Source organism: Pteropus medius, unplaced genomic scaffold (genome assembly GCF_902729225.1).
Source record: "Pteropus medius unplaced genomic scaffold, Ma_sr-lr_union100, whole genome shotgun sequence".
Taxonomy (NCBI): Eukaryota; Metazoa; Chordata; class Mammalia; order Chiroptera; family Pteropodidae; genus Pteropus; species Pteropus medius.
The window spans coordinates 23,470,444-23,498,435 of record NW_024349797.1 but is presented as its reverse complement, the minus strand read 5'-3'; the positions used below and the strand labels follow the sequence as shown (position 1 = coordinate 23,498,435).

The window sequence follows — 27,992 nt, the reverse complement described above, 5'->3', positions numbered from 1 at the left end:
CATATGAATGGAATCAACTCTGTCACCACCTTCTGAGACGTTTTTTCCACTCAGCATAATTCCTTTGAGATTTATCTATGTTGTCGTGTGTATCGATAGTCGGTTCCTTTTCATTGCGGAGCAGTGTTCCGTAGTGTGGCTGTACCACAGAAATATGATTTTTATGTCATCGATTTTGTCAAATCTTTTCTTTCTTGGCTTGCAGTGTTTGGGCCATTGTTAGAAAAGCCTTTTCTAGTCCAAGTTATAAATTACCTCATGTTTTCTTTTACTATTTCTGTGGCTTTATTTTTTATATTTACAGCTTCCTTCCAACTGGAATCTGCCTTTGTATGAGATGTAAAAACTGGATGCAAATTAATTTTTTTCTCATAACTACCAAACTGTCCTAGTCACATTTTTAATAAATGAGCGATTTTTTTTTTTTAAAGAAAACAAAACAAAGAACCCCTTGACAATCTGATAAAGATCACTCGAGTATACGCACACGGGTCCCAAATTAAGAGGCGCATAGGAAGTGTGATGGTGCAGAGGCAGGTGCACAGTGCACAGAAACCATCAGCGTGTGGGGAAAGGGAGTCAGGGGAGGGGGAGCCGGGAGGACAAGCTCAGCTGCTCGGGCGGCCGGCTCGTCTCGTCAGGTCGATGTGCTTCACTAGCCGTCGTTTTTGGAACCTGTCCCATTTTCAGCACTTAAATGAACAGTGCCAGAGGCACAATCAAACCTTTCCTCTGCTGACCACTGTATCTTCTTCTCCACAAAGAATAAAAAAAAAAAGTGGAAGTGGGTCAGTAACTTCCAATATACGTGGATTTCTGGAAATATTCTTTTATGAACTTCTTGTGAATATTAGAGGCTCCAAAAAGGAAGGATTACTACAAAAAGACTATTGATTATAAAAAGAGATCTGTTTCCTGAACCCTAGAATACTGGAAGGCCGGTTAGTGGACAGAGCCACGGGACCAGGGACCAGGGACCAGGAACTGGGAGACCTGAGTTCTGTGCCAGGTGTTCCCACATCTCTGTAACCTCAGGAGACTCTGAGCTCTCTTGGCCTATTTCCTCATTGACAAAATGGGTTTTTGGTGAGTGAATGACAGCACGTCTAAAGCTCTTTTAACTCTAAAATTTTCTGAGCTGTAGAAAAAAAAGGCATTACCAATCCAGATGGAATCTATGGGGTTAAGGCAAAATTAATCCATTAAGATAGTCGTTATAGATGTGAGAAAACGCCAATACCAGCTTTCTTCCAGGATTTAGGAATCGCTCCCTTTAAACTGATGGTTTAGACCAAGGTGTGGGCATTCTGCCAATTCCCCTGCAGTCCACAAGCACTGAAAACCCTCCTGTTACCAACTAACGCGAACACAAAAGAGGACAGAGACCCAGGTCAACACCCGGTCTACAGAGGCAAGAGCACAAATCCCGGTGCCAGGATGGTCTTGGGCTCAGTCACACCTCGAAGAGCAGACAGACATGCAGACGGTTTACGGGTAGCACCAGCACAATGTGCTGCTTTAGCAGAAAGAGAAATGGAAACCGAGCAGAGCGTCATCACTGCCGGCACACATCAAAGCTGGGCGTGCGAGAATGCCCGTGCAGGCTGGTGCTGGCTCTCCGGACCAGGGAGCAGAGACAGCCATGTCCCGAGGGGCGATGAGCTGGGCAGGTGGTAAATGGAGGCCTCATGTGAGGGTGTTTTCAAAAGTGAGGACCGGCCCACAGAGATCTGTTTCCTAAATCCTAGAACACTGGAATCAGAGGGAAAACCTGCAGCGCGGACACTCACAGTTACAGGTGAATAAACACACATGCCAGTCTCTGGATTCCAACGCTCGGACTGCCTCGAAGGCAGAAACACTGTCAGGTTTGGTAAGCGTACCCTTCTGGGTCCTAGGTCTCATAAACGTTCACTTCTATGGTGAAAATTTTAAGAGTGACGGTGTTTAGACACACACACCTACCAGAGTGGGGTTGAGTATGACGCAGGTCAAACCAACACTCAAACCAATTAAGGAAAAACTGGGCACTGTGTATTCTTCAGGGCTGCACTGTCCAGCATGGTAGCCAATGGCCACACGCGGCTATGTAAATTTAACTTAACAATACTGCAAATGGCTTCCTCGGCTCAAGCGCTCAGCAGCCACACGTGGCTAGTGGCTGCCCTGCTGAAGAGCAGAGACACAGAACATCTTCAGCACTGCAGGGAGTTCTACTGGACACCGCTGCTCTAGAAAGTCAGCCCAAAGCAGAGATGAGAAGGGAATGAACAGAACGAGAGAGTGAAGAGGGGGTCCCAGGGGGCTGAGTGGTACGCTTTCACCCAGCTAGGCCTCACCTAGCAAGAGCCGTACTAAGGAGAGCCGGCCCTGAGAGAATCAGGCCAGCACCAGCTGGACGGCTGAAATGCCAAGAAGGGAAAGCAAGCCCGCCGCAGCCCGACGGGCCCCAAGCAGCGCCAGGGGACTCTCGTGCGGGGATGACGCCAAGAGAACAGACTGGACTGGCCTCAGACTTACCATGGTCGCTGTACCGCCTCTGCTTCTGGCTTGAAGAAACACTTCTCTGCACTTTGTGGTGAGGAGACTGGCCGGTACTGTTGTTGAGGTCACTGCTTGGCCTAACCTTAGCAAGTGAAAGATTGCTGCTAGAACTGGAGTCGCTAGCGTCCAGCTAAGAGAAAATGAGAAAAACAGAGCAAACCACAACACGAACCCAAATGGTTTATTAGGAAACTAAACTCTCACAACACGCAAACCTCTCATAACAGCCTATTTAGGGACAAGAAGAATCACAGTGTACAAAAATGATATACTCCCCCCCTCAAAAAAAAAAACCCCACACAAAAATAATAACCCTTATTTCAGGCAAAGTGTTTTTTCCTGACTGCGTGAAAAACTCACGAAAGGATACATATTTATGACTTTCTTTCTAGCCTTTGTCAAATAATTTAAAATGCTCTATTTACTTCATCTGATACTTTATATCATCGCTAAACTATTAGTGGCTGTTAAGTTACCTTATGAAAGCCAAGTGTGTGACAATGTCCACCATTAAGGTGATTATCTTGAAGTTAAAATAGTAGCTCGTAATGGTCCTAAGAGTTAAACTTGTCATTTGTGGGTAAACTAAAAAATGATATACCAAAAGCTATGTGTATTAAAAAAATAAAAAATAAGAGTTTATATAAACTGATAATTTACATACAAGATATTTTTAGTTGTTTTCTCTGATTATTCTTACCTCTGAAGATTTTCTCCCCAACAACAAGTATGTAGCTGTGATTTCATCGTATTTCATTTTACTAAGAGATTCCTGAATTTCTTCTTGCGAATATCCCATTCCCACCATAATATCTAAAAGAAAAAAATAATATAGTTCAGGTGGTTTGTTTGGGTAAGAAATCACTGTTATAGGGTAAAATGATTTCCTTTATTTGACCCAAAAGATCACACATTTTCTAACATACACGGGCAGCTGGCTTATTTCTGAGTTATTCGGTGCTATTGTAGGAAATTGCAGATAAGTTCCTAAACACGACAAAACAGAGGCTGATTCATTTAACTTACGCTTAACTTCCCATCATTTCCATTTTAGGCGTGCTACCTGAACACACACCCGCACGCAGGCACAGAGCAAGTACCTATTCTTTTCTGGTCGGAGATGTCCAGCTCTGGTTCAACGAATGGTTTCAGTTCATCTTCCTCATGCCCGGCGTTGATCCACCTGTCTTTCATGATTTGCTGAAAGGTGAACCGCTCATTAGTAGCAGAAAATAAAATGCTCTGATAATCACAATATTTCGGAGAACTTACTTTCAAATTTCATCGATTACTGCTCAAAAAATGTTTTTATGTCTCAATTCCTGCTTTAAAAGCTTCAAGATAGTTCTCGATGTCATATAAACCAAGCAAAGTTCTGGAAATACTTGAAAAACTCTCCAAAATGGTCACTTATCTCCACTTATGAGATTACCTCTAGCGTGCCTCGTTTGATTGGATTTAGCACCAGGAAACGTTTGAGAAGGTTTTCACAGTCTGTGGACATGTAGAAGGGGATCCTGTATTTCCCTCGTAATACTCTCTCTCTCAGTTCCTTTGGGGAGGAAGAAGGAAAGAAAACGAGAAAGTCAGCTGTGAGGTGAGAAAAGCAGCCCCGGAGGCCATACGGACCCAACATGAAAACACCAACGCTCATCCTTTTATAAACCCTTCTAGCTTTCTGAAGAACCTGGATACAACTGTTTCTTTTACCTTTAGGTTCTGTCCATCAAAGGGGAGTGACCCGCTGACTAGAGTGTAAAGAATGACGCCGAGGCTCCACACGTCCACTTCCGGCCCGTCATATTTCTTGCCCTGGAAGAGCTCTGGGGCTGCGTACGGGGGACTGCCACAAAATGTGTCCAGTTTACTGCCAACAGTAAATTCATTGCTAAAACCAAAGTCAGCTATTTTAATGTTCATATCAGCATCTAACAATAGATTTTCAGCCTAGAGGGAAAACATCAAGACAAAAATGAAATTTAACCAAAATATAATTATAACTGTGATAGAATTAGGCATTTCATAAAAGTTTTTTTGTAAGGATATAAAGTTAAATACATCCTAATGAATAAAATGAGAAAGCATTCTTTCCAGAAAAAGATGGAGCTAAATCAGAATTTCTAATTTTTAACATTAACATCCAATAACAGACACAAAGTATAGATTAATTCTACCAATAATTTAAACAATAAATGCCCCACGATTAAAAAAACTTTTAAATAGCTTTTTAAATTAAGAATAATAAGGAGCTTTAAAAAAATGAATACTTGCTTTAGGTGGACAGACACATTTCCTAAACTGCTAACTATAAAATGGCTGTTGCTAGGGAGGGAGACCCCTAAACCTCATTCCAGATACAGATCACAATCACATTTCTTCACTTGAACACATATACACCACGTGGCAATTCCATACCAGGCGTTATGTCAGTGCCGGGACATATAATGAACAAGACAGACAGGGTCTTGCCCTCAGGAAGCTCATGGTTTAGAAGGCGAGAGGCTGAAAAATAGGCAGCTATACTCTGTGACCTAAGTGCTGTGACAGGAGGGGTGGGAGCTGATGGACGGTTTCCAAGAGGGGGTGAAATCAAAAGCTGCGGGCTCAAGGTTCAGTCGCTAGCAGGGGGTATGCTGATGGGAGAGACTTCAGGCAGAACAGTCTGAAAACCCAGAAGGTGACAGAAGACCTTTTGCTCAAGATGCTGAAAGACTGTGCGAGAAAGACACAGAGAGAAAGATGGCTGGGGATGCAGCCACAGCGGAACCACAAAGGGTCAGCAGAGTGACTTGGAGTCAGAAAGCTGAGGTGTCCAACCGAGAGGCAATGGGAAGCCGCTGAAGGGTTGTTCAAGCAGGGGAATGACCGTCTTGCTTGTGTTCGGAAAAGGCCATTCTGCTTGCGGTGTGGAAAACATGGGAGGGAGAGGCAACCTGGGAGGAGACAGGCGAGAAGCTGGTGTACGAGGCACTGGCGGTCTGAGCTAGGACAGTGCGTGACGCGGGCAGGAAAGAGCACGGTCCACAGGTAAGTACCAAAGGACCGGGGACCGAGTGGATGACAGAGCAGAGGAGAGCGAGGTGCCTGAGGGACTTCAGTCGCCAGGATGAGAAATGAATGTTCAAGTTCAGGAAGGAACTCTGCTGACCCCAGGGTGCCCAAGGGGTGCTTAGGGGAAGGTGTCCTTTTGCCAGCGGGATGCGGGACCGAGAAGACGGCTCTGGCTGCAGGGACGGCTCTGGAGTGGCTGCGCAGAGGAACCAGCAGGTCGATGACCATTACGTTGAGGAGAGAGAGGAAGTGAGCGCCAAGTTAGACAGGATCCAGAAATCGAGATCGTGTTTAGAGAAACATGGCTGTGGAGGTGAAGAGAGGAAAAGGGCGAATGTGGAAGGGGAGCGGGGTGGGGGTCTCTGGTAAAAGATGGCTCGGACTTGAGCACGCTTTTGTAAACGCTGCTGGTGAGACCCAGCGGAAAGTGAGTGGAGAGATGGGCGACGGGAGGCGCCAGTCAGCATGGCAGCCCCCGGAAGGGGACAGGACCCAGAGCAGAGGCGGGGCCGGGGGCGCCCAGCCGTCCTGTAACGGGAGGAAAGCTCTGAGGGGTGAAGGTGGGCGCAGGTGCAGCCGTGCCGGCTCTGCCCTGGCATTTCTATCTTCTCTGTCAAACAGGAAACCTCCTGTGCCTAGAGAAAGGGCAGAGGTGCAGGGGAACAGGAGAGACCGCTGACCAGGTGAGAACGTGCATTTCTGAGGCTCCCGTCTGTTTGCTGGCGTGAAGAGTTTTCTCCAGAGACCAACTATGAACTGCTTTAACTGAAATGTAAAATACTTTTAATAAACCTCATTTTCCTTCATCTTTAATGCTCTTGACTAGAACTCGATTAAAAAGCTTCAACTGTCATAGGAGTTATCTCAGCTTATTTAGTAACACAGTCTAATCTACGCCTCACTTGTGCCGATGCTGGAGAACTGAGCGCACACCGAGCATGCGCCAGTTGAGGGCGCGGGGACTCACCTTGAGGTCTCTGTGAACGATCCGCTTCTGGTGGCAGTACTGGACCGCAGACACAATCTGGGAAGGAGAGAAGCAAAGTTAACAGCCATCCCTGGGGCGGACACAGAACTAAGATGAAAATCCATTACTGTTCACACGTGCTAAATGCTCAGTGAGCACTCACTCCAGTGTCTGTGGATCTTTAAATCTTTTCTTTTGCTTTGAACTTCTCGATTTGGAGAGGCTCAGGGGTGAGGGCAAAAAGAGATGGGTGGGGGTGTTCTTCCTGTTCTCTGCAGTTTAACTGGGAAGTCTCTTCTGGGGCCCTACCCTCGACACCCCAGTATTTGTGAGCGTGGTGCCAGGGCCTAACAAACCACCAGATCTGGAGGCCCCTGGCTGCCCCTGGGACCAGGATCGGATGGCTCTGCTGCAAGCTCTCCACGCCCACGTGACCAACTCAGACCCAGACTGGCAGTTACAGACTGCCCGTGGCCAGGTGCTACTCCAGGTTGCTTCTCCTGCCAATCCCTTTCCTTCCCAGGCGGTCTGCTCCCTACAATGCTCGCTTCCTTTTAGCTGCTGTGAGTTCAAGGACAGCAACAGTTACTTCACCTCCCTGAGGATCAGCTTCCTCTTCCTGAAAATGGAAGCGTGAATGTTGTGCTGTGAATGCTGTGATGTGCGTGAACGGCAAACTAGGGAAACTCCTGTGCTCCATCGGTAGGGTCGCGGCCACTCTCAGCAAGTGGTATGCTTTCACTCACCTTCTCGCTGGCCCTGTGACCAGCACTGCTAAACCACTGTTTTGCTGAATCTTCACACTTATTAGTAATTTTTTCAAGTCTCCTTAAATTTTAGGAAATGTAGAAAAGTTTATGCAGGTAACATCTGCTATTTTGGCCTATTTGCTTCTAGTCCTTTCTTTGGTATTATGCACGTGTATTTACATACATGATTATATATACACAAAACTAAGGTTATAACGAAAATACTGCCTATTTCTCCAAATCATCCACTTTTAATTGTAGGCCACACGCACTGACCTACACTAGACATAAAAACTCTGGGGCTGTGTCCCTTCTCGCTGTCTTTCTGTACTAACCTTGACTCTGTCTCTCTCACTGTCCTTGTCTCTCTTAGGGTCTCTCACTCTCTCCCCCTGAAAGGAGACCACTCTGTCTGTGGAGTGTTACCCCTTTCCTAATAAACCTTCTTTTTGGTTCTAACAAACAAACAAACAAACAAAACTCTGGGGCTGTTTTATACATTTTTTTGGTTCAGAATAAGCAGCAAAGAGAAGCATGGCTGGGGTTCGGGTGGGATGATGCCAACATCAGGGCTTCACTAAGCCATTTTAAATAAAGTGAATATTCAGCAGATCGGACCTATTCATAATAACCCAAAGGAAGAAAAATCCCAATGTCAAAAGATGGGCTTGAGAGCATCTGCCACTTTGGAAATGCTGTTCCTATTCTGTCTGCATGAAAACTGGAAACATTAAATAGCTTTGTTTTCCCAAAACAAAGAGGTTTATTGCCTAAGACACTGATAACTTTTATCTTCTGCCTGATCCAATTGCTCCTCTGCCCCCCTCCCCAAAATGGAGAATTTTCTCAGAGGTATTTTCAAATTCTGCTTTTGAATCAGAGTTGACAGTTTCCTATGCCTTCTCAAAGAGATCAAAGAATTCCTCTTCTACCTCCAAACAGCTCAAAGCTGATGTAATGGCACCGAAATCTGAAAACACTTAACTTTAAATTATTGCTTTTTTCGCGTTCTGCTTTTAAGACAGAAGCAGTTCCTCCTAACGAAGGCCGGGAAGCTGACGTTCCCAGGTTCGAATCTGAATGCAAGTCAGCCCATCCCCAGTCACACGGAAGGACGGAGGCAGCGACATGGCCACGCACCGGCACGGAGGTGAGGGAAGGAGACGGAGGCAGGACTCTGTTCTTTCTTCGAAAAGAACGAGAGCTCGGCCAAATGATGGAAATAGCGTGAGCAGTAACCAGGACAGGAATGGTGAAGGAGGCGGGAGGAGAAGCCATCTGCTGATGAATATGCAGAGAAGGGCCAATTTCTGACAGAAAGCAGACTGTGCACAGTGTACTCTGTACGTGGCACGCCTTCCGCTTTGTCGTAAATAGGAAAACTTTATTTAGGCCAAGTAAGGACAACTTATACTTTTGGAAAGCATAGCAATTAGGAACAGAGAAAAGCAGAGACACCGATACCACGCTTGGCCCTTCCGGGTCTAAATGAACTGTCCTAAGGACACACTGCGGCCAGGAGAAAGGGTTACGTCAACTGTGAGCGCTGTAAATCAGGTTGTTAAATGCAGAAGCACAAACGACCTCTCCTGGACCAGTTAAGGTTACTCAAATGAAAGCTTCAGAATTCCTGCAGGAAATTTAAAACAAAAATCTGAGTGATTGCCTCGAGATCTAGGTTAGTAAAGCCCAAGTTTCTCCGACAAGCGGGACCCCAGCAGCGTGGGTGGAGGTGGACAGAGAGAGGCCTTGCGGCTGTAAGCGCTGATGCCTCCTGGGGCAGGGCCTGGGCTCACGCCTGCTGGCTGGCACCGGGCTTCTCCCCAGCCGCTAAAACACATTCACAGTAATTTCTGCCAGTCGGACAGGTTTACCTGAGCTGGAAGGAATTTAAGTTTTATGAGGCAAAAAAAATCTTATTTTTTAGGTGGCCGATTTATAAAAATTAAGAGTACAGTTATCAAAGGGGTCAAAGAGACTTGTTTTGTAATAAAGAAAATTTGAGTTTCCTGCCATTATCACAGAATAAAACGATAACGGAACTGAAATGAACCTCAGAATTCACTGAGTAGCACTTCTTTTCATAGCTAGAAAAACTGAGGATCAGAAGTTAAATGAGAGCCAGAAGTTAGTTTCAAATTTGATATTTAACAGGTTTTAATTCAAAGTGCTATTAGTATTTTTAAAGTTTTAAATTAAATTTAAAAGTAGCAAAAGTTAGGAAACTTGTAAATGAGTCCTTAATTATTAACACTAAACAAATCAAGAAAGGCAAATGTTAAGAGAAATCTTGAAAATCAGCTAGAACTGCCTTTCCAATACCGTGCAACCTTTAAAGATTCCCGTCCATAACTCTACCTTGACAGCCTTACAAGTGAATAAAAGAAAAATTTTAAAGTTTTGAGACAAATGAAGAGCTTGTAAGTATGGGAGAACAGAGTTAATCTGAAAGTAATCAAGTACCCGCTCCTTCCTGTCATCAAAATCAGGGGTGGGCGAACGGTGGCTCGCAGGTAAAAGCCGGCCCACCGCTTGCTTTTGTAAAGTTTTACTGGAACACAATAGTGTGAGCACATTCATTTCCATACCGTCCACAGTTGCTTCTATGCTACAACAGCAGAGCTCGACAGTTGCAACATGAATTACACAGCCCACAAACCCTAAAATATTTACTATCTGGCACTTTACAGAAATGGTTTGCTGATTCCTAGTCTAACTAATAGCAAACATAATGAGTTTTGGAGTCATAGGACCTGGGATTGAATCGATGGCAGGTCTGCTACTTACCGGGCATCACATTTTGGGCAAATTATTTAACCTGCCAGTGTTCCGGTTTCCTTATTTTTAGCAAATGGGCATAACGCTCCTTAACTCACAAGGCTGTTGCAAGATTTACATTAATGTAGGCAAAGTACTTATCCCAATGTCTGGCAGATAATGATCAATCAATAAATAGTAATTATTATTAAGTTCTGTTTGGTTTTGGTTTATGTTAAGACAAAACCAGTCATGAATTTTGGGATTGTGACTCTCTTGCTAAAAACTCAGAAATGGTTTTAATTAGTGCAATGACAGGTGTTAAGAAAAATCTCTAGTTTAAGGCTCACTGTCAAGAACTAAGGGTCAGAGTGAGACTAAAACCCAATTACATAGTTAGAAACAGAACCCATAGCTGCCTCTAGCACAGTGCCTTAGGCATGAAAGGGACTCAATAAATTTTTGTTGAACTGAATGGCCAATCGCTGCCTCAACCAAGGGGCCTTACAACCGTTTACAGAGGCAAATACTTGTTTGCTTCAGGGTTTAAGCAAGATAACTTTATTAAGTTAATAAACTAAAGGTTTGTTAACTCATACCTGTCTAAATTTAGCTCTTGCTTCTTTTTCCTTCATTCTTCCATGTGCAACCAAATAGTCAAATACTTCACCTACAATTGAGAGAAATAAAAGTAAGCAGAAGTCCTACTTCTGAGCATTAAGTTTCCACAAATTGACAATGTTTCCCCTTTAGCAATGCTCTAATTTTTCCTTTTAAATATAAGTATGAAGATAAACAAAAATATGTGAAATTTAAATTAAGCCAGTCTTAAGTTTAACTATGGGCAAAGTTCATCGACAAAAATCTCTTAGCTAGAGAAAAGCTTTGAAATTAAATTCTCATGTTTAAATTATACAAGTTTTAAAGATTATGTCTTTAATATGCTTTAATAAAAACCTGGTAATTAAAACTGAAAGTTAAAATGGATAAGCTACTTGTGTTACAAGAGGACGTCCTCACTGTAGTATGACAAAAAAAAAAACGCATCTCCTGAACAAATTCATTCATTCAACAAATATTTACTGAGTGCCTGCTGACTGCCAGGCCCTGTCCCAGGCTCTCGGGAAACAGCAGTGAACAAAGGCAGGTCCCTTTCTGCATGGAGCTTACTGTCTAGCAGGGGGAGACAGATAACGAACAAACAAATGTACAGCATGTCATATGACAAGAAGTACTGCGGCGAAAGGCGGGGGAAAGACACGGGAAGTGCGTTTGTGTGTGCGAGCACTTTGCTGACTCCCATGAGCAAAGAGGAAGGGAGACCGAGCCAGGACAGCCGTGGCGGGGGTGAGGTCATGAAGAGGTCTGCGGGCGGGTAAGGACCAGGCACGGCTCTGCGTGGGAGGAGAGGCAGATGGTCCGAAGTGCCTGACTCTACAGGAGTCACTCTGGCTGTTAGAGAGAGATGAGGGTTGGGGAAGGGACTGGGAGGCCAGGTGGGAGTGGTACAATAACCAAGGCAACAGTGAGGGTGCCGGACCTCGGGTGGGAAATGACAGCGGTGGTGAGGTACGGGGATCCGGGACACAGTGTGAAGGTAAAGCCAATGGAACGTGCTGGTGGACATCTACGTGGTAGTTCACAAGGTGTTAATTTCTCAGGAAAAAAGGGTGACGCTTCAGGGAATGCATCGGTATTGCCAATGGCTTATCGATTTGGAATAAAGAAATGAGGCCTCTAAAATCAACAGAAACAGTACTAATTTAGTCAATTCGGTATAACGTGTTCGGGAAAGAATCACGTCTACTTCGTAAAAATAAAGGATACTACCACCAGCTTAGTGACGATATTCAACTAAAATATTTTGATACTTTCAAAAACCTGTTTCAGAACATATGTTAAATATTTTTGAGGAAAAAGTCAATCTGAACTGTATATTAATTTCTCTGACTTTTAGACTTTCAGCCCTAACTCTGAATAAATTTTTATATAATGAATGGGCATAAATATATTTCAAGTTATCACTCGACTGCATAATGCACTTTTAAAAGGCATTGCGTGTTGGTAATTTGCACTACACAATTCGTTTAGCGATGATGAATTATGAAAGATGTCAGCTCAGTAAAATGTCAGCCATTTCTAAGCGAACGACCCTTCTGATCCTTCTATTTGCAGAATAGTATACAACGTCAAAACAAGTGGTTGAAAAGTGGAAACTAAAGATGTACGCATATCACGTAGAAAATAGTTTTGACTTTAAAAAAAATAATAATGGATAAAACCCACTAGTTGTAGAGCAACACAGATAAAGTCCAAGTCTGTCAATATAATTTTACAATATTTTTATGAATTCAAAATAATATAAACCTCTTAAGAGATTTTGGAACCATCAAGTCACACTCACAACTACTAAGTTATAAATCAGGAATTTATCCAGATTTTTTTTCCTTATTAAAAATGCATTAGCACTCAGATTAAGTAGCTGAACTGAAACACTAAAGGCTATTTATTAAAAAGAGAATAAAAGAGCAAACGGTGGCTCTGTACATCCAGGTCAAGGACCGTGTCATTGATGGAAGGACACTGGACAGGACAGTTCAAAAGGCCCTTGGTTCTAGTTTAGGTTCTGCCACCAGAGATGCAACTGTTGGCAAAGGACACTCCTCAGGGCTTTAGCTTCATCTGTAAAAATTAGGTAGTTGTCCCGGCTGATTTCTAAGATTCCAATTCTAAAATTCTACGATTCCACCAAACTGAAAAGCATCAGGCTGGGGAGGAATAGGTAGTCAATCCAGTGAAATGTTTGTTGTTCAAAATGGCAAACATATCAACAATAAAAGTGATGCCTTGGAGACCGACAGTGCTTTCCTAAACCGCCATCAACCGAGTAACGCGGCTACCATGCCCCTGGAAGGAGGGCCGTGTTGGCATGTCCTCTGAGAACTGAGACGTGAGATTTATCGGGTCTCAATGCCAACGAGGGGCATGGGCTGGAATGCCCCCACCTCTCTCTTTCCCAAAGCTCATCCTCTTTCTACTAAAACTGGATGTGTCTCAGCTGTTTTTGTCTTGCCCCTATGTAAGAGCAATCTCCATGACCCTGGTACCTAAAATACATGGGAACAGAAAGTCATGACTGACTAACAAAATCAGGAGTGGCTACACGGTGTTAGAAGGCTGGGGCCCCAGGTCGGGCAGAGTGACCACGGAGACTTCCTGGCCTCTATTTTCCCGGTGGGAAAAGCCCATCACTCACTGCCCGGTCACATGATGTGGTCATTGTGAAGATCAAAGGAGGTCAGCTAAGAGAAAGCACAGTGCACTGCAGAGGCTACACAATGAAAAAATTATGAACGTCACTCTCCGTGAGAGGAACAGAAACCATTAGAATTCCATACAGATTTTTGGTTCTGCAATTAACCTTCGGCTCTTCCTACTACTCTCCAATTGTGGAAATCCCAACCAAATTCTCAAACCACGATTTTTAAAACAGAAATCGCACAACCAATAATGAATTAGGAGTATGGAAAAGTAGTGTCAGAGGTGTGCCTACTACAACTTATTTTGCTGACAACAGGCTTACGACCTTTTACTTAGCGGTTACCTCATTAGGATGAGGCTGTGATTCAACTTTTTGTCTTCAGGTTCTGCAACCTGGATTAAAGTGCTAATGATAAAGAAAATGCTACTATAACAAAAACAATTTTAGCTATACTGTAGAGTTAAACGGAATGTCTCGAGTAGTTTCTAATTTCATACATTCAGCTCAATTCCTATTTGTTGAGAATCTGCTATGTTCCAGGCACTGTGCTAGAGGCAGAGAAGAGGAAAAGATGAGCGGGAAAGCTTCTGACCTCTGCAGACGGTGAAACTCACGCGTGTTCCAAACACTACAAGCCTACCCCAAGCCTACGCCTAAAATAAAAATCTTTGTTAAAGACAACTGCTACATACATCCATTTCAGAAAAATGCCTACATTTAAAAAAGCTGGCAGGCAAATAACCACCAGTCCTTAATCTTTAGGGAAAATCTAACCACGTGCACAGTGACCACCATTTCTGGCCTTGGGGAAGATGGCCACCAGCGACAGTAAATCTGGTAAGGAAAAACAATCCAACACATAGTACACATTTACTTCAAACAGGCTAATGCACTGATACGTTTAAAAATCCAAGTATTTGGAAGAAACAAAATGTGGTGTATACATATGTAATATATATGTATATATACACACGCATACACAATGGAATATTATTTAACCTTAAAAAGGAAAGATATCCTGTCACATGCTACAATATGGATGACCCTTGAGGACATTATGCTAAGTGAAACAGGCAGTCTCAAAATGGCAAATACTGAATGATTCCACTCATTAAAGGTACTAGAGTAGTCAAATTCAGAGAGAAAAAGCAGAATGGTGAATGGTGAGTGTCAGGGGCTGGAAAGAGGGGGAAAAAGTTATTGTTTAATGGGGACAGAGTTTCAGTTCGGGAAAATGAAAACGTTCTGGAGATGGATGGCAGTAATGGTTACACAACAATGTGAATGTATTTTTAATGCTACAGAACTATGCACCTGAAATGGTTAAAATGGTAAATTTTATGTTATGGGTATTGTACGGCAATAAAAAAATCCAAATACTTGGATATTATCAATAAAAAATGCTAACAGTGAAACACTTAACAGCAACTCCAGAGCTGGTACCAGTTGGCTTTTCTGATTTCCATCCGAGTGTGTTACGAGTCTGGATGTTAACGACACCTTAAGCATTACCCATCTGGGCAGCGTGGCTGTGTCCTCTTCCAAAAGGGAAGGAGAGGGGAGAGCAACAAAGATGAATTTCTTACCTCCACTTGCATACTCCATGATTAGGTAGAGTGTTTTGTCAGTTTCAATGACTTCAAATAATTTCACTGGGGGAGGAGATAGGACATAGGAGAAAAAGAAACAAATGTTTTTATGCATATACATATAAACTGTAACTACAAAAGAACTTTTTTTCCTAGTAAAGATTTTAATAGCTGGACCTCTAAACATTGCTTTCAGGAAATTTATCATACATTACAACAACCACAGAAAAGATTTATAAGAGCATGGAATTCTAAAATAATAAAGACAATTTTGGGTGTTCAAACGATGTTACTCCACTACACACTCAGCAGTCAGTGAAGTGCATCTATGCTCATTTCCTCTGTCACTGGCCTATATATTAAGTCAACAGTGGCTAGCAGCCTTCCTCTGCACCTCGGGAAAAGCGTTTTTATTTCTTAATCTGCAGGAAGTACTCGGATCTCCTCTACTCCTACAAGTGTAAGTCCATTCACTTGTCATTCTGGCTTTAAGGATATATGTTAATTCCACTCTAGATTTTGTTGCTTGGGAAGCTTATCACAATTCTCTGAAAACAAGGTTCCTTTGTTACTATTCTGAAGCTAGAGATGACAAGAAGTAGAAGGGATTATATTACAATTAATTGAAAAGAACTTTTTAAATAATTATTGTCAGTGGGTCAGTGCGACTTTGCTCTATCAGTCCCTGTTACAGATCGAATATTTCTATCAGAAATATATACATTTTTAAATGAAATTGAAGTAAATTTCTAAAGCTATAAAATCACTATTTTGCATATCTACTTTATTTTGGTAATACATATTTTTAATTTACCAAAAAGGGGGTGGGGTGGGTGGGGAATGCTAGTCCCTTATATTTCGGGCCACTTTCTGATGCTTTAATGTAGAGTATTAGACCAAATAAAGTGCTTAACATAACATTTAATATGTTTGTTGAACTGATGAGTAAAACTATCATATTTTTAAGATGATATGTTCAGGCTATCAAGAAAAATCATTGAAAGAAATTTAAAACGTATATGTTGGTAAATCATCAAAATATAAATAAAATTCCAATGCAAATAATGGCTTTCCTGGGGAAACTATTTTAATCTAATAGAAATTTAAAGTTTTACACATTTAAATATATTATCAAAGATATGTCACTTAAGTAGAGAGAACTCTAATTAGGGTGCAACTTAAGTAATTAAAAAATAAAATAAATGTTTACGTTAGGTAGTTCTAGGCAGTTTTGGGGTGAAATTTTGGAATTTGAAATCCAAAGTTGGCTAGCTAAACCAAAAAAGTTGAAATGAAAAGAAAGTTTTATTCCCACTATTATATTCCATTGTTTTTTTCCCTCAAACATACCATATTTTATGGATTCTAAGGTGAACATTTTCTTACATTTTACCAATATCACTGGTAATGAGATGATGGCTTGGTAGCATTGTTTTTCTTAGTAGTTTGTAAACAATAACGCCTTTTACATAATGGTGGTTTAGATTTGATGAAATAGGGTATAAGCTTTCTCTCTCCTGCGGTTCCATTTTATTCTACTCTTCTTGTGCCTGAAGAATTCTTGAAAGGATATCCTTAACATCAAATGTCACCCCCCTCCACTTCCTGAAATGATTCTGATAGTAAACTGATACAACTGGCTGTCTTAAGAGTTATTTCACTCTTGAAATAATATTTTTCGATTGCAGGAACCCTCGCTGTTTAAATAAAGCAAATATATTATTTTAAAAACCTCTATTATGATATGCGGGATCAAAAGTTTTCATGGAGGTATCTAAGTAATAGGGTCGGGATTAGGTAATTTGCATACTTTCATCCTGGTCTCCCAATTATGAGGGCAGAGCCACGGCCCTTCCTCGGCTTTAAGCCCCTCTCATCACACCTAGCACAGAGCTGTGCTCAGAGAACACAAACAAATCTGTACTGTATAAAGCAGTTCATATTAAAAATTCCAGTAGATAACAAGTATCCTATATCTTTTAAAATATGATTCAATGTACAAACATTTTCTTAGAAACACAGCTACAGCAAAAGGTGTTATATATCTGAAAATCTTAACTCTGACCTAATATAATTCTTCTATTTATGAATTAAATACAACTATATTTCCTGTTAAAAAAATCAGATTATAATCTAATTATAACCTGCATTCAAGCTTTAAATTCAAATGTTTAAACACTTAAGCTTTAAACCTGCCTTTAGTAATTTCAAATAGTGACTGTGAACAATCAACAACTTGTACATATATATTTATTAAAAGTGTACCTGGGCTGGGAGGAGGGAAGGATTCTCCTGTCACTCCTGGTATATGTTTAGCTTTGTGACATACTTTCAAGAATGCATTTAGACCCAAAAGTATTTAAGAAAGCAGAAAGTACCTATGTTTGGATGATTTAAAATCTTCATTATTCTTACTTCTCTGAAGAGCTAAAAAACAAACACAATGCCCCCCGAAACTGGTTATTACATATGATATTCCACTGTGGCAATATAAGTTTAAACTTTCTCTTAGATGACTGATACATCGGTAACGTTCAGTAGTCCACATCTAAGACCAACATGAAAGTCCAGGGGAAGTAGCTTTATACCCCGATATCAAGTGTTTTAGTTTTACCTTGTGAAAAGGCAGAGGTCTCAGAGAAGAATGTTACCACAATCTCAATTATATTTTGCTATCACATAAAATTAGATTTAGGCAAGAATAGTATGTGATTAAACTTAGTCTGAGTATCTACTCAGGGGTTCTAATTCTGCAAATCAAAACTTATATAGTCCCAATGAACTACATCCCGAGTGTATGAGATTGATAACTCCAAGGAATTCTGTGAGAAGACGCTGAACAAAACCACTGCAGGAAATCCTCGATGGAGGTGGGTCATGCAGCATGGAGGCTGTGAGAGACGGTCATCTTATCGGCCCCAACTAGGCCTGCCTCACGTCTTGTACTGGCTGTGTGACCTGCTTTGGCCAAAGGGACACTATCAAATTTGAAGTGAGCGGAGGCTGGACAAAATGCTTGTGCTTCAGGGTGTGTTCTTTTGGAATAATGTCGCCATGATATGAAGTAGCCAGTCCAGCCTCTCTGAGGAAGAAAGACTATGTAGAGAGAGACCCGCTGACCTGAGTGCAGCCCCCGCCAACTCACCACCTGAATGCGGCCCCAGAGGCGAACCCAGCCAGGGGAAACCACAGGAAAAACTGCCCAGGCAAGCCCAGCAAAGCTGCCCAGCCACCACGCAGGCCAAGGAGAGACGCTACTCTGCCGTCACAGACGAATGCCATGAACTCAGAGGAGGTCTCGGCATTACGGCCTGGGCTACTGTGAGAAGACCTCAGAAAATGACGGAATTTTATCCAACCCTCTTGCAAAGAAATGGAAACCAGAAAGAGAGGATGAGACCTTCCGAAGTCCTGCTGCCTTTCCCGGGGGGAGTGTGGCCAGCACCCGGCCCCCCAGCACCGGGGCTGCGCCACCCGCGGGAGGCGGGCGCTGGGAAGAGCTCGAGCACGAGGAGCAGCTGGCTCCGCGGAAGGAAGTGGTGAGGAGCCACGGGATCTCGCTGTCGCTGTCCCTGTCCCTGTCCGTGCGCACCGTGTCTAGTCGGGAACGGAAGCGGCAGTCGGAACCGGGAGCACCGAGACGGACACGGGCGGACGGACGTGACACCGATCTGAGCGCAGAGCTTAAACGCGGCCTCGGACCAACAGCCCTCCGTCCAGGGGACTGGACCACGCTGAGGCAGGGGCACTTTCGTCACCTCATTCGTGCCTCCTGCTGCGCCGTGCCCACCACCACGTTGCATGCCGACATGACGAGACAGCCGCCCGGACAAGCATTCAGGCCTGAGCCCTTTCGCAGCCTCTGTGTCAAGCGAACGCGGAAACCCTGCTTCCCAACCTGCCCCGGCGTCCGTCATGAGTCTCCCACGGTCTCTGTGACGCCAAGGTCAGAAGAGCCCCAAGCCGGCCACCACACCAGCGCAGCTGGGGCCCTGCCCTGGAATCCCCACCCCGCGCCAAGGCAGCCTCTGCCCACCCTCCGACCTCAGCGCCAGCGCCTCGTCCACTCCCGGCGTCAGAACGCACGCCCCCGCCGGCTCAGGCGGCTGCTCTGCCCTGAGCGCCTCGGCGACGCCGCCACCCTCGATGGACGCCGCCACCCTCGATGGACGCCGCAGCGCTGCTGTGCACGTCTTCCCCGGAGCGTCTTTCAAGCTGCGATGAGATGAGACACTTCTGTGGACCTGTTCACTGTCACCTCCTCATCCACGGGGAACACGTCTGGCCCCCCTCACAACTGCACACTTGAACCCAAGCACGGCACACAACAGGGACGCCCCCGTCTGAGGAGCGCCTGCAGGAGCTGCGGCCTACCACGGGAGGCAGGAGCCGGCGCCCCAGCATCCGCACGTCCACACTGCTTTTCAATCCCGAGTAGCAGAATGGTCACAACAGAGCTGTCAGAGTTCTGCTGGCAGGAGAGCAGGTCATGTGAAAGCAATCATTTAAAAAGTCCCTACTAGCCGTGCAGCGCTGAAACGAAGTAATTAGAACCAAGGAGCAGGACAAAGACGATCAGGGAGAGGGGGAGCACATCTGTCTGGGTGCCATGCAGGTAACTGGACTCATGCAGGCCCTAAAAAAGGATGTCTACAGGTGAAAACGGGATGCGTGTGCTCTGTACATGTGAGCGAAGACGGAGGTGTGACCAAGTGGAACTATTTAAGGAAGACCGGAGACCCGGTCCGTTGCCAAGCATGGACTCCAGGCCTTCTGCACTGGAATCACCACGGTGCTGGGCCGCCCTGCGACAAGGTGTGAGGGAGACCTGGAGAACCCCACTTTTCAACAAGCACGTCAGGTGTGATGGTCTTTAAATGTCCACAAAGTCCCAGACAATGCTCCCCTCAAAAGGTACACCTTACTCTCCGTCCCTTTAAACGCAGGGGGCACTTGGTGACTTGCTTCTCAGGAACGGAGTAAGGCAGAAGCACTGGTGGGGGCCCGGGAGACTGGCTGGCTCAGTGACAGGCACTGTGGCTCCCCATTGCTCTCATGGGTCTCTTGCTTGCATGTGGTGAGGGTATCGGCAGGTACTTCGGCCTCGTGCCCACAGCTGGGGAGGAGCTGCAATCTCTTGACAGCAGCCAGCTGAAAGGCCCTTCTGGAAGCCCCATCCAAAACCCCAGATGCCTGCAGCTGTGGCTCTCATCCCAAACCTCTAGAGAGAACCTGAGCGGAAACAACCAGCCAAGTCGCTCCCAAACACGTGACTCAGGAACTGTGAGATGACGCGAGGTTTTGTTTAAGCTGCTCAGTTTGGGAGTAATTTGTTAGAGAGCAGTAGATAACTGATACACGTCAGATATCACCCGAAACTTTGAGAACTCCTGGGTCACAGCAGAGGTCACACCAGGGATGCGCTGTGGAAACACAGGAAAGGTGGAAGGATGAGCAGGACGAGCTTACTTCTGCAGGCAGGAAGAGCAGCCAGAGTCCGAGGAGGACAGTGTCCGGATAGTACCAAAAGAACTCTACGTATTTACCTCTATCAGAATTGTGCATCAGGGAAAAACGAGTTTATAAACTGTATACCAACTGAAGGGGGTAGGGAGGAAGCAAGAAGCTAATAGTTTTCAAGTGTCTACTGTATCTGAAGCACAAAGCTAGATGCTTCATTCATATCTTCCCAGTTCTGTCAGGTGACTCTGATCAACTCCAACGCATAGGGAAGGAGGACTGAGAAAGTTAAGCAGCTTGTCCAAGGACCCCCAGCTAGGAGATGCCAAAGCCGGGACCCTAGTCTGAGTTGTCTCACTCCGAAGTCCACACACATCCCAGGATTCCACACAGCCACTTTTGAAATCTATGAGTAAAATAACTGATAGATTACAAGCTGCTGACCCAGAAAACTCCATAGCAACGGGTGGGCTGGCTTTTTAAAGAGCTGACAATTTGCACTTAAGTGATAAAAATGCCAGTGATTTCATATACTCACATCAACTATGAACCTGATGGCTTAAGACAGTTAAAATTTTGGATAGAAACAATCTATTGAAAAGGAAACATGGACTTTAAGAAAAGTCCCTGTTAGGATTTACAACATGGTTTTTAACATTTTGTTATTATAAAGAGACATTTAAATAAGAGAAATTTGCCTATTTCTATTACCTTAATTCAATTTATTTTTCTATATTCCCTATCAATCTTACGCAGTTACTAGCTGTAAAAAATGAAGTAACACAGAAATGTACAAAGTGAAAGAACTCTCTCCTCACTGAGAGACTGAAGGGAGACTCACTTTCCCACCTTCCTGTCCTCTAGGGACTGGTACGCAGGAGGAGCACAAACACCTTTGGAGGAAAGATTCGGAATCCTGGTGATCGGAACACCAAGAACACCCAACTTCATGTACCAGGGAGTACAGAAATGTCCTAATAGCCAGGACTTGGCATGTACGGTACTTATCTTTGGGAAGACAATTCTACTAAGTAATATAAAAATAAAATGAACACATAAGAGAAAGCGTAGGGGTGCAGGGAGTTACAGACGTAAAAGTATGATCTAAATCGCCGTGACGAGAGTCTTCAGACCTCCTTCTCCAAATATATAGGTATGAGTCAAAAGGAACAGGCCAGGACGTTGAGACCTTTGCTTTTCATGGTAGCTGAGTGACAGAATGAATGAATGGCAACTTATGTGTTAGAAATCATGGAAGGGAATATAATGTACCCTCTTCTTTAACAGGAAATAGCTGTACTGTAAATCCAAGATTAATGAATAAATATTAGCAATCTTGGATGCAGAGAAGGCGACAGAAATATGCAGGGGAAAGGGGAAAGAGACCGAGTTGAAGCTGACAACCATGTTTGTGAATACGGGCGTCACTCTGAGACAGAGAAGACTTGACGAGCTGAAAGGCAGGGCAGGCTGAGTTTGGTTTTGGACATCCCATGAGGGACAATTAAGTGAGGACAGTGAAAGCACAGCTTGTATTTGGATCTGAAGCTCAGGACAGAAATCTGGGCTAGAGATATATAAATTCTGGGCTAGAGATTACTGGCATAGAGATGGCATCCTTGGAAGAAAATGACACTGCCTAACAGTGCAGAAGGAAAAGGCAGAACCACGAAGGAACAAACATTCCCAAGAGAAGAGTCCACACTGGAGACTCGGAACAGGCAGAGAGAGAAGGGAACCGAGACACTGGAGTCTAATGCCCACCACAGACCTACACATGAGGCCAGAAATCTGTTCCCAGATCCTGGAGGATCTCTGGTTCTTCATGAAGGAAAGAGGGAAGGGTGAGATGCCAGCTAATCAGCATCACTGCATGGGACACTGTCCCTCTGTCTCACTCATCCCAGCGTCCTGCTGAATGAGGAACAAATCAAAGACTTTCTCAAACAAAACCAAGGGAAAGAGGCTGGAAATGCCCAGAGTTTGTGGAGAAGGAATTATCAAGAAAATGCACTGGTGTAAAAAGGAAAAATATATGTCTTTGCTTCTCTACACACGAAATATCTCGGAATTACCAAGAGAGACTGATGTCACTTTGTCACAGTGATAGGGACCTATGTGGAGGAAGTCCAGGGTTAGATGAAGACTTTTCCTTCATTATTTTTTTCCTGTCCTTTGAACTTTGAATTACATAATCGTATTACCTATCTCCCCTCCCCTAATTAATTTGAATTTTAAGAAAAAGAGACTCTAATCACTCTCAGAACTACCTTAACATTAGAATAAAGATGAGAACAGAGACTTTAACAAATGACAGGGAAACAGGTAATTAACAGCATTACTGAAGGCCATCTGTTGGACACTAGCCAAAAACAGTGCGGGGAGGGGGGGGACCTCCCCACCCCCACCCGGAAGCGCTGCCTACAGCTGCGAGGAGACGCGTGTGACGGATGCACCGCAACGGATTTAACCAGCATTACACGCCATGTTCTAAATTTTAACTCATTTAAATATTTGTTCTTTAAAGACTTTTCTAAAATAGCATAATGAATCACTGGTACAATTAAAAACAAATTCTAATATTCTCAATTCACAATATACTCTAAATATCAAGCTTCTTATTTTCTGCCAAAGTGAAAATATGTCTGGCAATAAATTAAAAAGTTCCTCATAACGCAGCAGCGACGCTGAAGCTGGATTTTCTTCCATTTCTATTACTGCTTTTGAAATCTAACAATAAAGAAACAGACATACATTTTTAGTCTCAATGCTTTAAACATGTACAATAATGAAGGATTTGTACTAGATTTCCTTTACCACACCCTGTTTCCATTACACTGATCTGAATGCAGATGATGGGTTGTAAGTAACAGTCAGGGCTCTAATAACTACTTTTGTTAATGGCCTGAATTGTTAGTTGGCTTCAAGTCAATACAAAAATAGGAAAATATTAAGAAAAGATGCACAGAGTCGTCCAATGGAAAAGACTCCCCAAATGACTTGTGCGTCAGCTGATGGGGAAAAGGAAGGACAGAAGTCAAGACGTTGGGTCAGAGGCATTCCCGGAGGAGGCCGAGGGGGAGGAAGCGCTGGGCAGGGGCAGCAGTCGCTAAGACTCAAACGCTGGGGGAAGGAGCGTCAGTAAAACAGGTACCTTTTGGGAAGAAAGAAAAATTAAGAACTCTGAGGGGAACCAAAGAAAGTCTGGGAGCCATTCTCACCTGGGCTGCGCACTGGGGATCCCTCAGCCTCAACCTGGAGCCATACAGCCAGGACCTCTGGGGTGGGGAGTAGGGGCAGGGAGAATTTTGAAGGAAACTTTTTTTTTTAATCTCCACAGATGATTCTAATGTAATGCACAGCAAGGGTTGAAAATGATTGGTTTCAGGAAGCTGAAACCCAGAGGCGATAGCAATAAAAGTAATTACATCAAAGACCACATGAAAAGCATGAACTGGTTCTCTCTGCCTTCAAATTATAGTTTCTTGATTTGTCCCACAACTAAGATTCCCTGAGACGCTAAAAAAGGCCACGACTATTACAGAGCTCCAAGCATTAACAGTGCCTCTCAACAAACACCAGCTTTAAAAAGACAGTGAGTGTAAGGAGGATTTCCCCACAAATACCTTGATAAAAGGAATTTATAGTCAATAATGCTTCAATAATCATTTGGCAACCGACTACATATTTAGCATATACTTGAATTTAATGGTCATTCTTTTTTTCCATTCAGTAATTTTGCTTAATTGTTTAAAACACAGGGCTTTCCCTTTCTCTCTTACTAAAACTCTGGATTTAAGAGTGGTGCTTGAATCGTGCTCAAAAAATACTTTACTACTGAGTTAGCAGATCAACTAAAGGATGGAGTCTCCATTAAAAGCCCTTGTCGAATATTTTAATTGGATGAATTCACCCTTTATATACCATCGAACTATAAGTAGCAGCTAATACCAAGATTCATTATTCAAAACTACCCTGATAAATTGGAATTATGGCAGAAAACCAACAGACTTTTAGCAGGAATCAAATTCAGGTTAAAAAAAAAAACCCAAAAAACACAGGCCTAGTTTATTCCATACCTAATATCATAGGTATAATATGGAATAAACTAAGCCTATGTTTTGGACAATTCCTGGGCTGGCCCAAGAGGCTGAGTATTTACTCCAGAGAAGGGACCAAGACGACCCAAAACAGCTGGCTGGCTATGTTTGTCGTAGATTTAACCCCTATATCTAGCTCCATATGACAAAATAAAGAACAAAATAGAGAACAGTGTTGTAGAAGTTTCTAGAAGTCAGATGCTAATGCAAACTAAAAGAATTAAACCTGTCTAATAACTAGAGCATCTGACACTGGAACAAGATAGCACAGGAGCATGCATGCCTCCACTCCCAGGTGTGCGTGCAGTTGGCTAACTAACCTGCTCCCACAAATACACATTTTAAAAATGTCGATTATTTTATTACATGCCACAAATTTCTTGTTTTTTAATTAAGTGGTTCCAATTTAAGAAAAAGAGATTACTATTTAAATTGACTGTGTCAGAGGATGGTGACAATTAAGTTTCGGCCACGGAGAAGACTGACCCCGAGAAGATCCAGAGATGGAGGCATGTGCGCTCCTGTGCCAGCTTGTTCCAGTGTCAGATGCTCTGGCTATTAGACAGGTTTTATTCTTTTAGTTCGCACTAGCACCTGACTTCACTGTTCTCTATTTTGTTCTTTATTTTGCCGTATGGAGCTATAGAAGTTAAATCTACTACAAACACAGCCAGCTGTTTTGGGTCGTCTTGGTCCCTTCTCCGGAGTACTCGGCCTCTTGGGCCAGCCTCAGGAATTGTCCAAAACCATAGGCCTAGTTTATTCCATACCTAATATCGTTCTTTAGTTGATCCTGCTAACCCAGTAGTAATATTTGCAAGATACTCAATATTTGCAAAATAACAAAATCTTAAGTTATCCGAAGAACCCAGGGGAAAGTCAGGGCACCCCTGAAAGCCTATCACTCCAGATGACTGTTCCTTAAGAGAGTGGGGCCATTCCAGGCTCCCGTCCGGGCCAACGCAACTTCTGGCTCCAATCCCTCCAGCTCAGGGCTCTGCACTACCCTCCGGGCTACGTGTGCAGCCCTCCCACCACCGAGCACCCGCACGCCAACGCCGCCGTGAGGACTGCAACTGTCTTTCCGTTCTTTGGTACTTGGTGAAAAAAATTCAGATCCTTCAAGGCTGAGGTAAAAGTTACTGCAAACCATATGGGTTCACTAAGAGTCTGTTGCACTTATTTGACTATTCAGAGACATCACGGAGCTGGGTTCAGGAGGACAAGGATATTTCTTAAATGAATTACTAAGAGGACACGCTTATTTTTCATTTGAAATCTAAACGTTCCTTCCAACACTACCTCCTCACCCTGTGTTTTAAAATGTAGGTTTTACTGTTATTCAGGTGTGGTGAGCCAAGAGATCAGGAGAACTGCTACAAACAGGGCAGTCTGTTACTCACAGTTTCCAAGAGAGGGGGCAGACGGCACCCTGCAGGGCCACAGAGGAAGGAAGCACCAAGGGGTCAGGAGGCAGAAGGAGCAAGGGAGAGAGAGCAGGGGAGCCTTTGTCCATAGGAAGAGCCAGGCCCGGAATGACAAGCAGGCCGAGGACTGGCTGTCTGAACGGTTCTGCAGGCTCTGGGGTACCTGGCCCCGGGGTGATTAGGACAGAGGAACACTGGCTCCTGGAACTCAGGAGCCAGATCCAGGGGGCGGTTCGGAGTCTGTTCAGAGTCTAAGCTCTGGATTGGTTGGCTTTCATATGAACCCTGCGAACAAGGGCGAGTGGTTTGTTATTTTGAGGTATTAGCTGGCTCTGGGAGGGGCGGTCTCTCTTAGTTCAGGCAAAGCCTCAGATGCCAGATCACAAGAACACAAAAATTGAGAAAACTGGTTAATACATCTTGCTTTATTTCCCTCCATAGCACTGACATGACATGACATTATATGTTTGTTTACTATTGCTGCTCCCCCACTGGGATGTTGTGATCCTGTGATTTACAATAAGAAATACATATTTGATCTTAGCCCTGTTTCTGGCACAGAACTCCCCAAATTCTTGGAATTTCCTAAGTGTTGAGAGTGATAAAGGTGTCTTCTACTGTGTTAATGAGATGACTCTGGGACCCCACTCAAGGATGGGGGCTGGTTGCCAGGTGAACCAAACACAAGATTAAAAGTTTGTAATTTTCAGCCCTGCCTCAACTCCAGGGAGGAAAGAGTGGCTAGACGCTGAGTTCAACTGTCAATGGCCAATGACTTGGGCAATCATGACTGCATAATGAAGCCTCCATAAAAATCCAGGAGGACAGTGCCTTGATCCTCTTTGGGACGGCTTCCAAGCTGGAGAACCAGATCACTTCCACGTGTCACCAGGCAGGCCCCAAGCTCCATGAGGGCAGAAGCCCCTTCATTCAGGACCCTGCCCTACGTATTTCTCCATCTGGCTACTGATTCGTATCTTTTAATATCCTTTGCAATAAAACAGTAATCAAATGAGTAAACGCTTTTCATCAGTTCTGTGACTTGTTCTAGGAAATTAATCAAACCTGAGAAGGGGGTTGTTCGAACGTACAATTTGTAGCTGCCTGATCAAAAGCACAGGTAACAACTGGGCATCTGAAGTGGAGGGCAGTCCTGTAGGACTGAACCTTTCATTTACCTGTGCAATTTGATTCTATCTCCGGGTAGACAGTGCCAGAATTGAGCTGAATTCTCAACACCCTGCTAGGGGCAGAGCATTGCTTGTTGGTGTGGAGAAGCCTCCCTCCACCACTGGAACAGGGTCTGGGAACCCCATTCAGATGTCAACTCTGTGAAAGCAAGAACTTCACTAGGTTCGATGTTGTATCCGCAGTGCTTAGAACAGGGCCTGGCATACAGCAGGTGTTTAATAACAAGTGTTTGTTAAATGAATAAGTGCAAAAATAAATAAACCTGCATAAAAACATGCTTATGGAAGGAGAAGTGGGGTACAAGTACTTTCAAGTATTTAAGTACTTAAAATATTCTTCCAAACGAAACAATTAACCAACTTCTTTATAGCTACTACAAAGGAGAGCCTCAGCTTACCTCCCCCATCCAAGTGCTTATAAAACCTGAATTAGGGAAATTTAACTACTTACAGTAAGGTGGCACAATGGGATGGAGAGAGCCCAGACTACAGAGTCAGACCAACATTTCTATCTTTGCTCCATCAATTACTAGCTGAAGAGCCTGACCACATCACCTTCTCTGTCTGTCTCCTCACTGGAAAACCAACATGGTGATAATGCTCACCCACCAGAGAAAGAAGAAAAGGTGCCCATCAGACTGGCTAATGTGAAAGTTTAACACCTACACGTGTGAGAACATGGGGGCACGGGCTCTAGTATCTACTGCTAATGAGGTCCTGTGTAAGCAACACACACGACAGTGACCCCAGGGCTATGCTTAGCGCAAGTGCTCTACCATCTGGACTGTGGTGAACGTGTTCCATTTAGAGTTCATTAACGTCTGACTCAATGCTAACTATGACTATCACAGACTAACTGCCTGAGCAGCCATCACCTATTAGCAAGGGGACTTTCG

General features: G+C 43.9%; 1 protein-coding gene across 11 annotated transcripts in view; it reads right to left on the bottom strand.

The window, feature by feature from the left end:
* The window catches only part of MARK3 (microtubule affinity regulating kinase 3), an 81,802-nt gene that overhangs the window by 20,170 nt on the left and 33,640 nt on the right, over positions 1 to 27,992 (bottom strand). For 8 of the 11 annotated variants that reach the window (XM_039884301.1, XM_039884302.1, XM_039884306.1 and 5 more), the window contains 9 exons: positions 17,298 to 17,346; positions 14,917 to 14,982; positions 10,668 to 10,738; positions 6,563 to 6,619; positions 4,255 to 4,491; positions 3,977 to 4,096; positions 3,645 to 3,744; positions 3,245 to 3,357; positions 2,521 to 2,674 (listed from right to left, as the gene is read on the bottom strand). In XM_039884301.1, coding sequence (XP_039740235.1) covers positions 2,521 to 2,674; positions 3,245 to 3,357; positions 3,645 to 3,744; positions 3,977 to 4,096; positions 4,255 to 4,491; positions 6,563 to 6,619; positions 10,668 to 10,738; positions 14,917 to 14,982; positions 17,298 to 17,346 — 967 coding nt within the window. The remainder of the gene's footprint in view (positions 1 to 2,520; positions 2,675 to 3,244; positions 3,358 to 3,644; positions 3,745 to 3,976; positions 4,097 to 4,254; positions 4,492 to 6,562; positions 6,620 to 10,667; positions 10,739 to 14,916; positions 14,983 to 17,297; positions 17,347 to 27,992) is intronic. The other 3 variants (XM_039884308.1, XM_039884304.1, XM_039884307.1) reach the window with 1 other exon arrangement.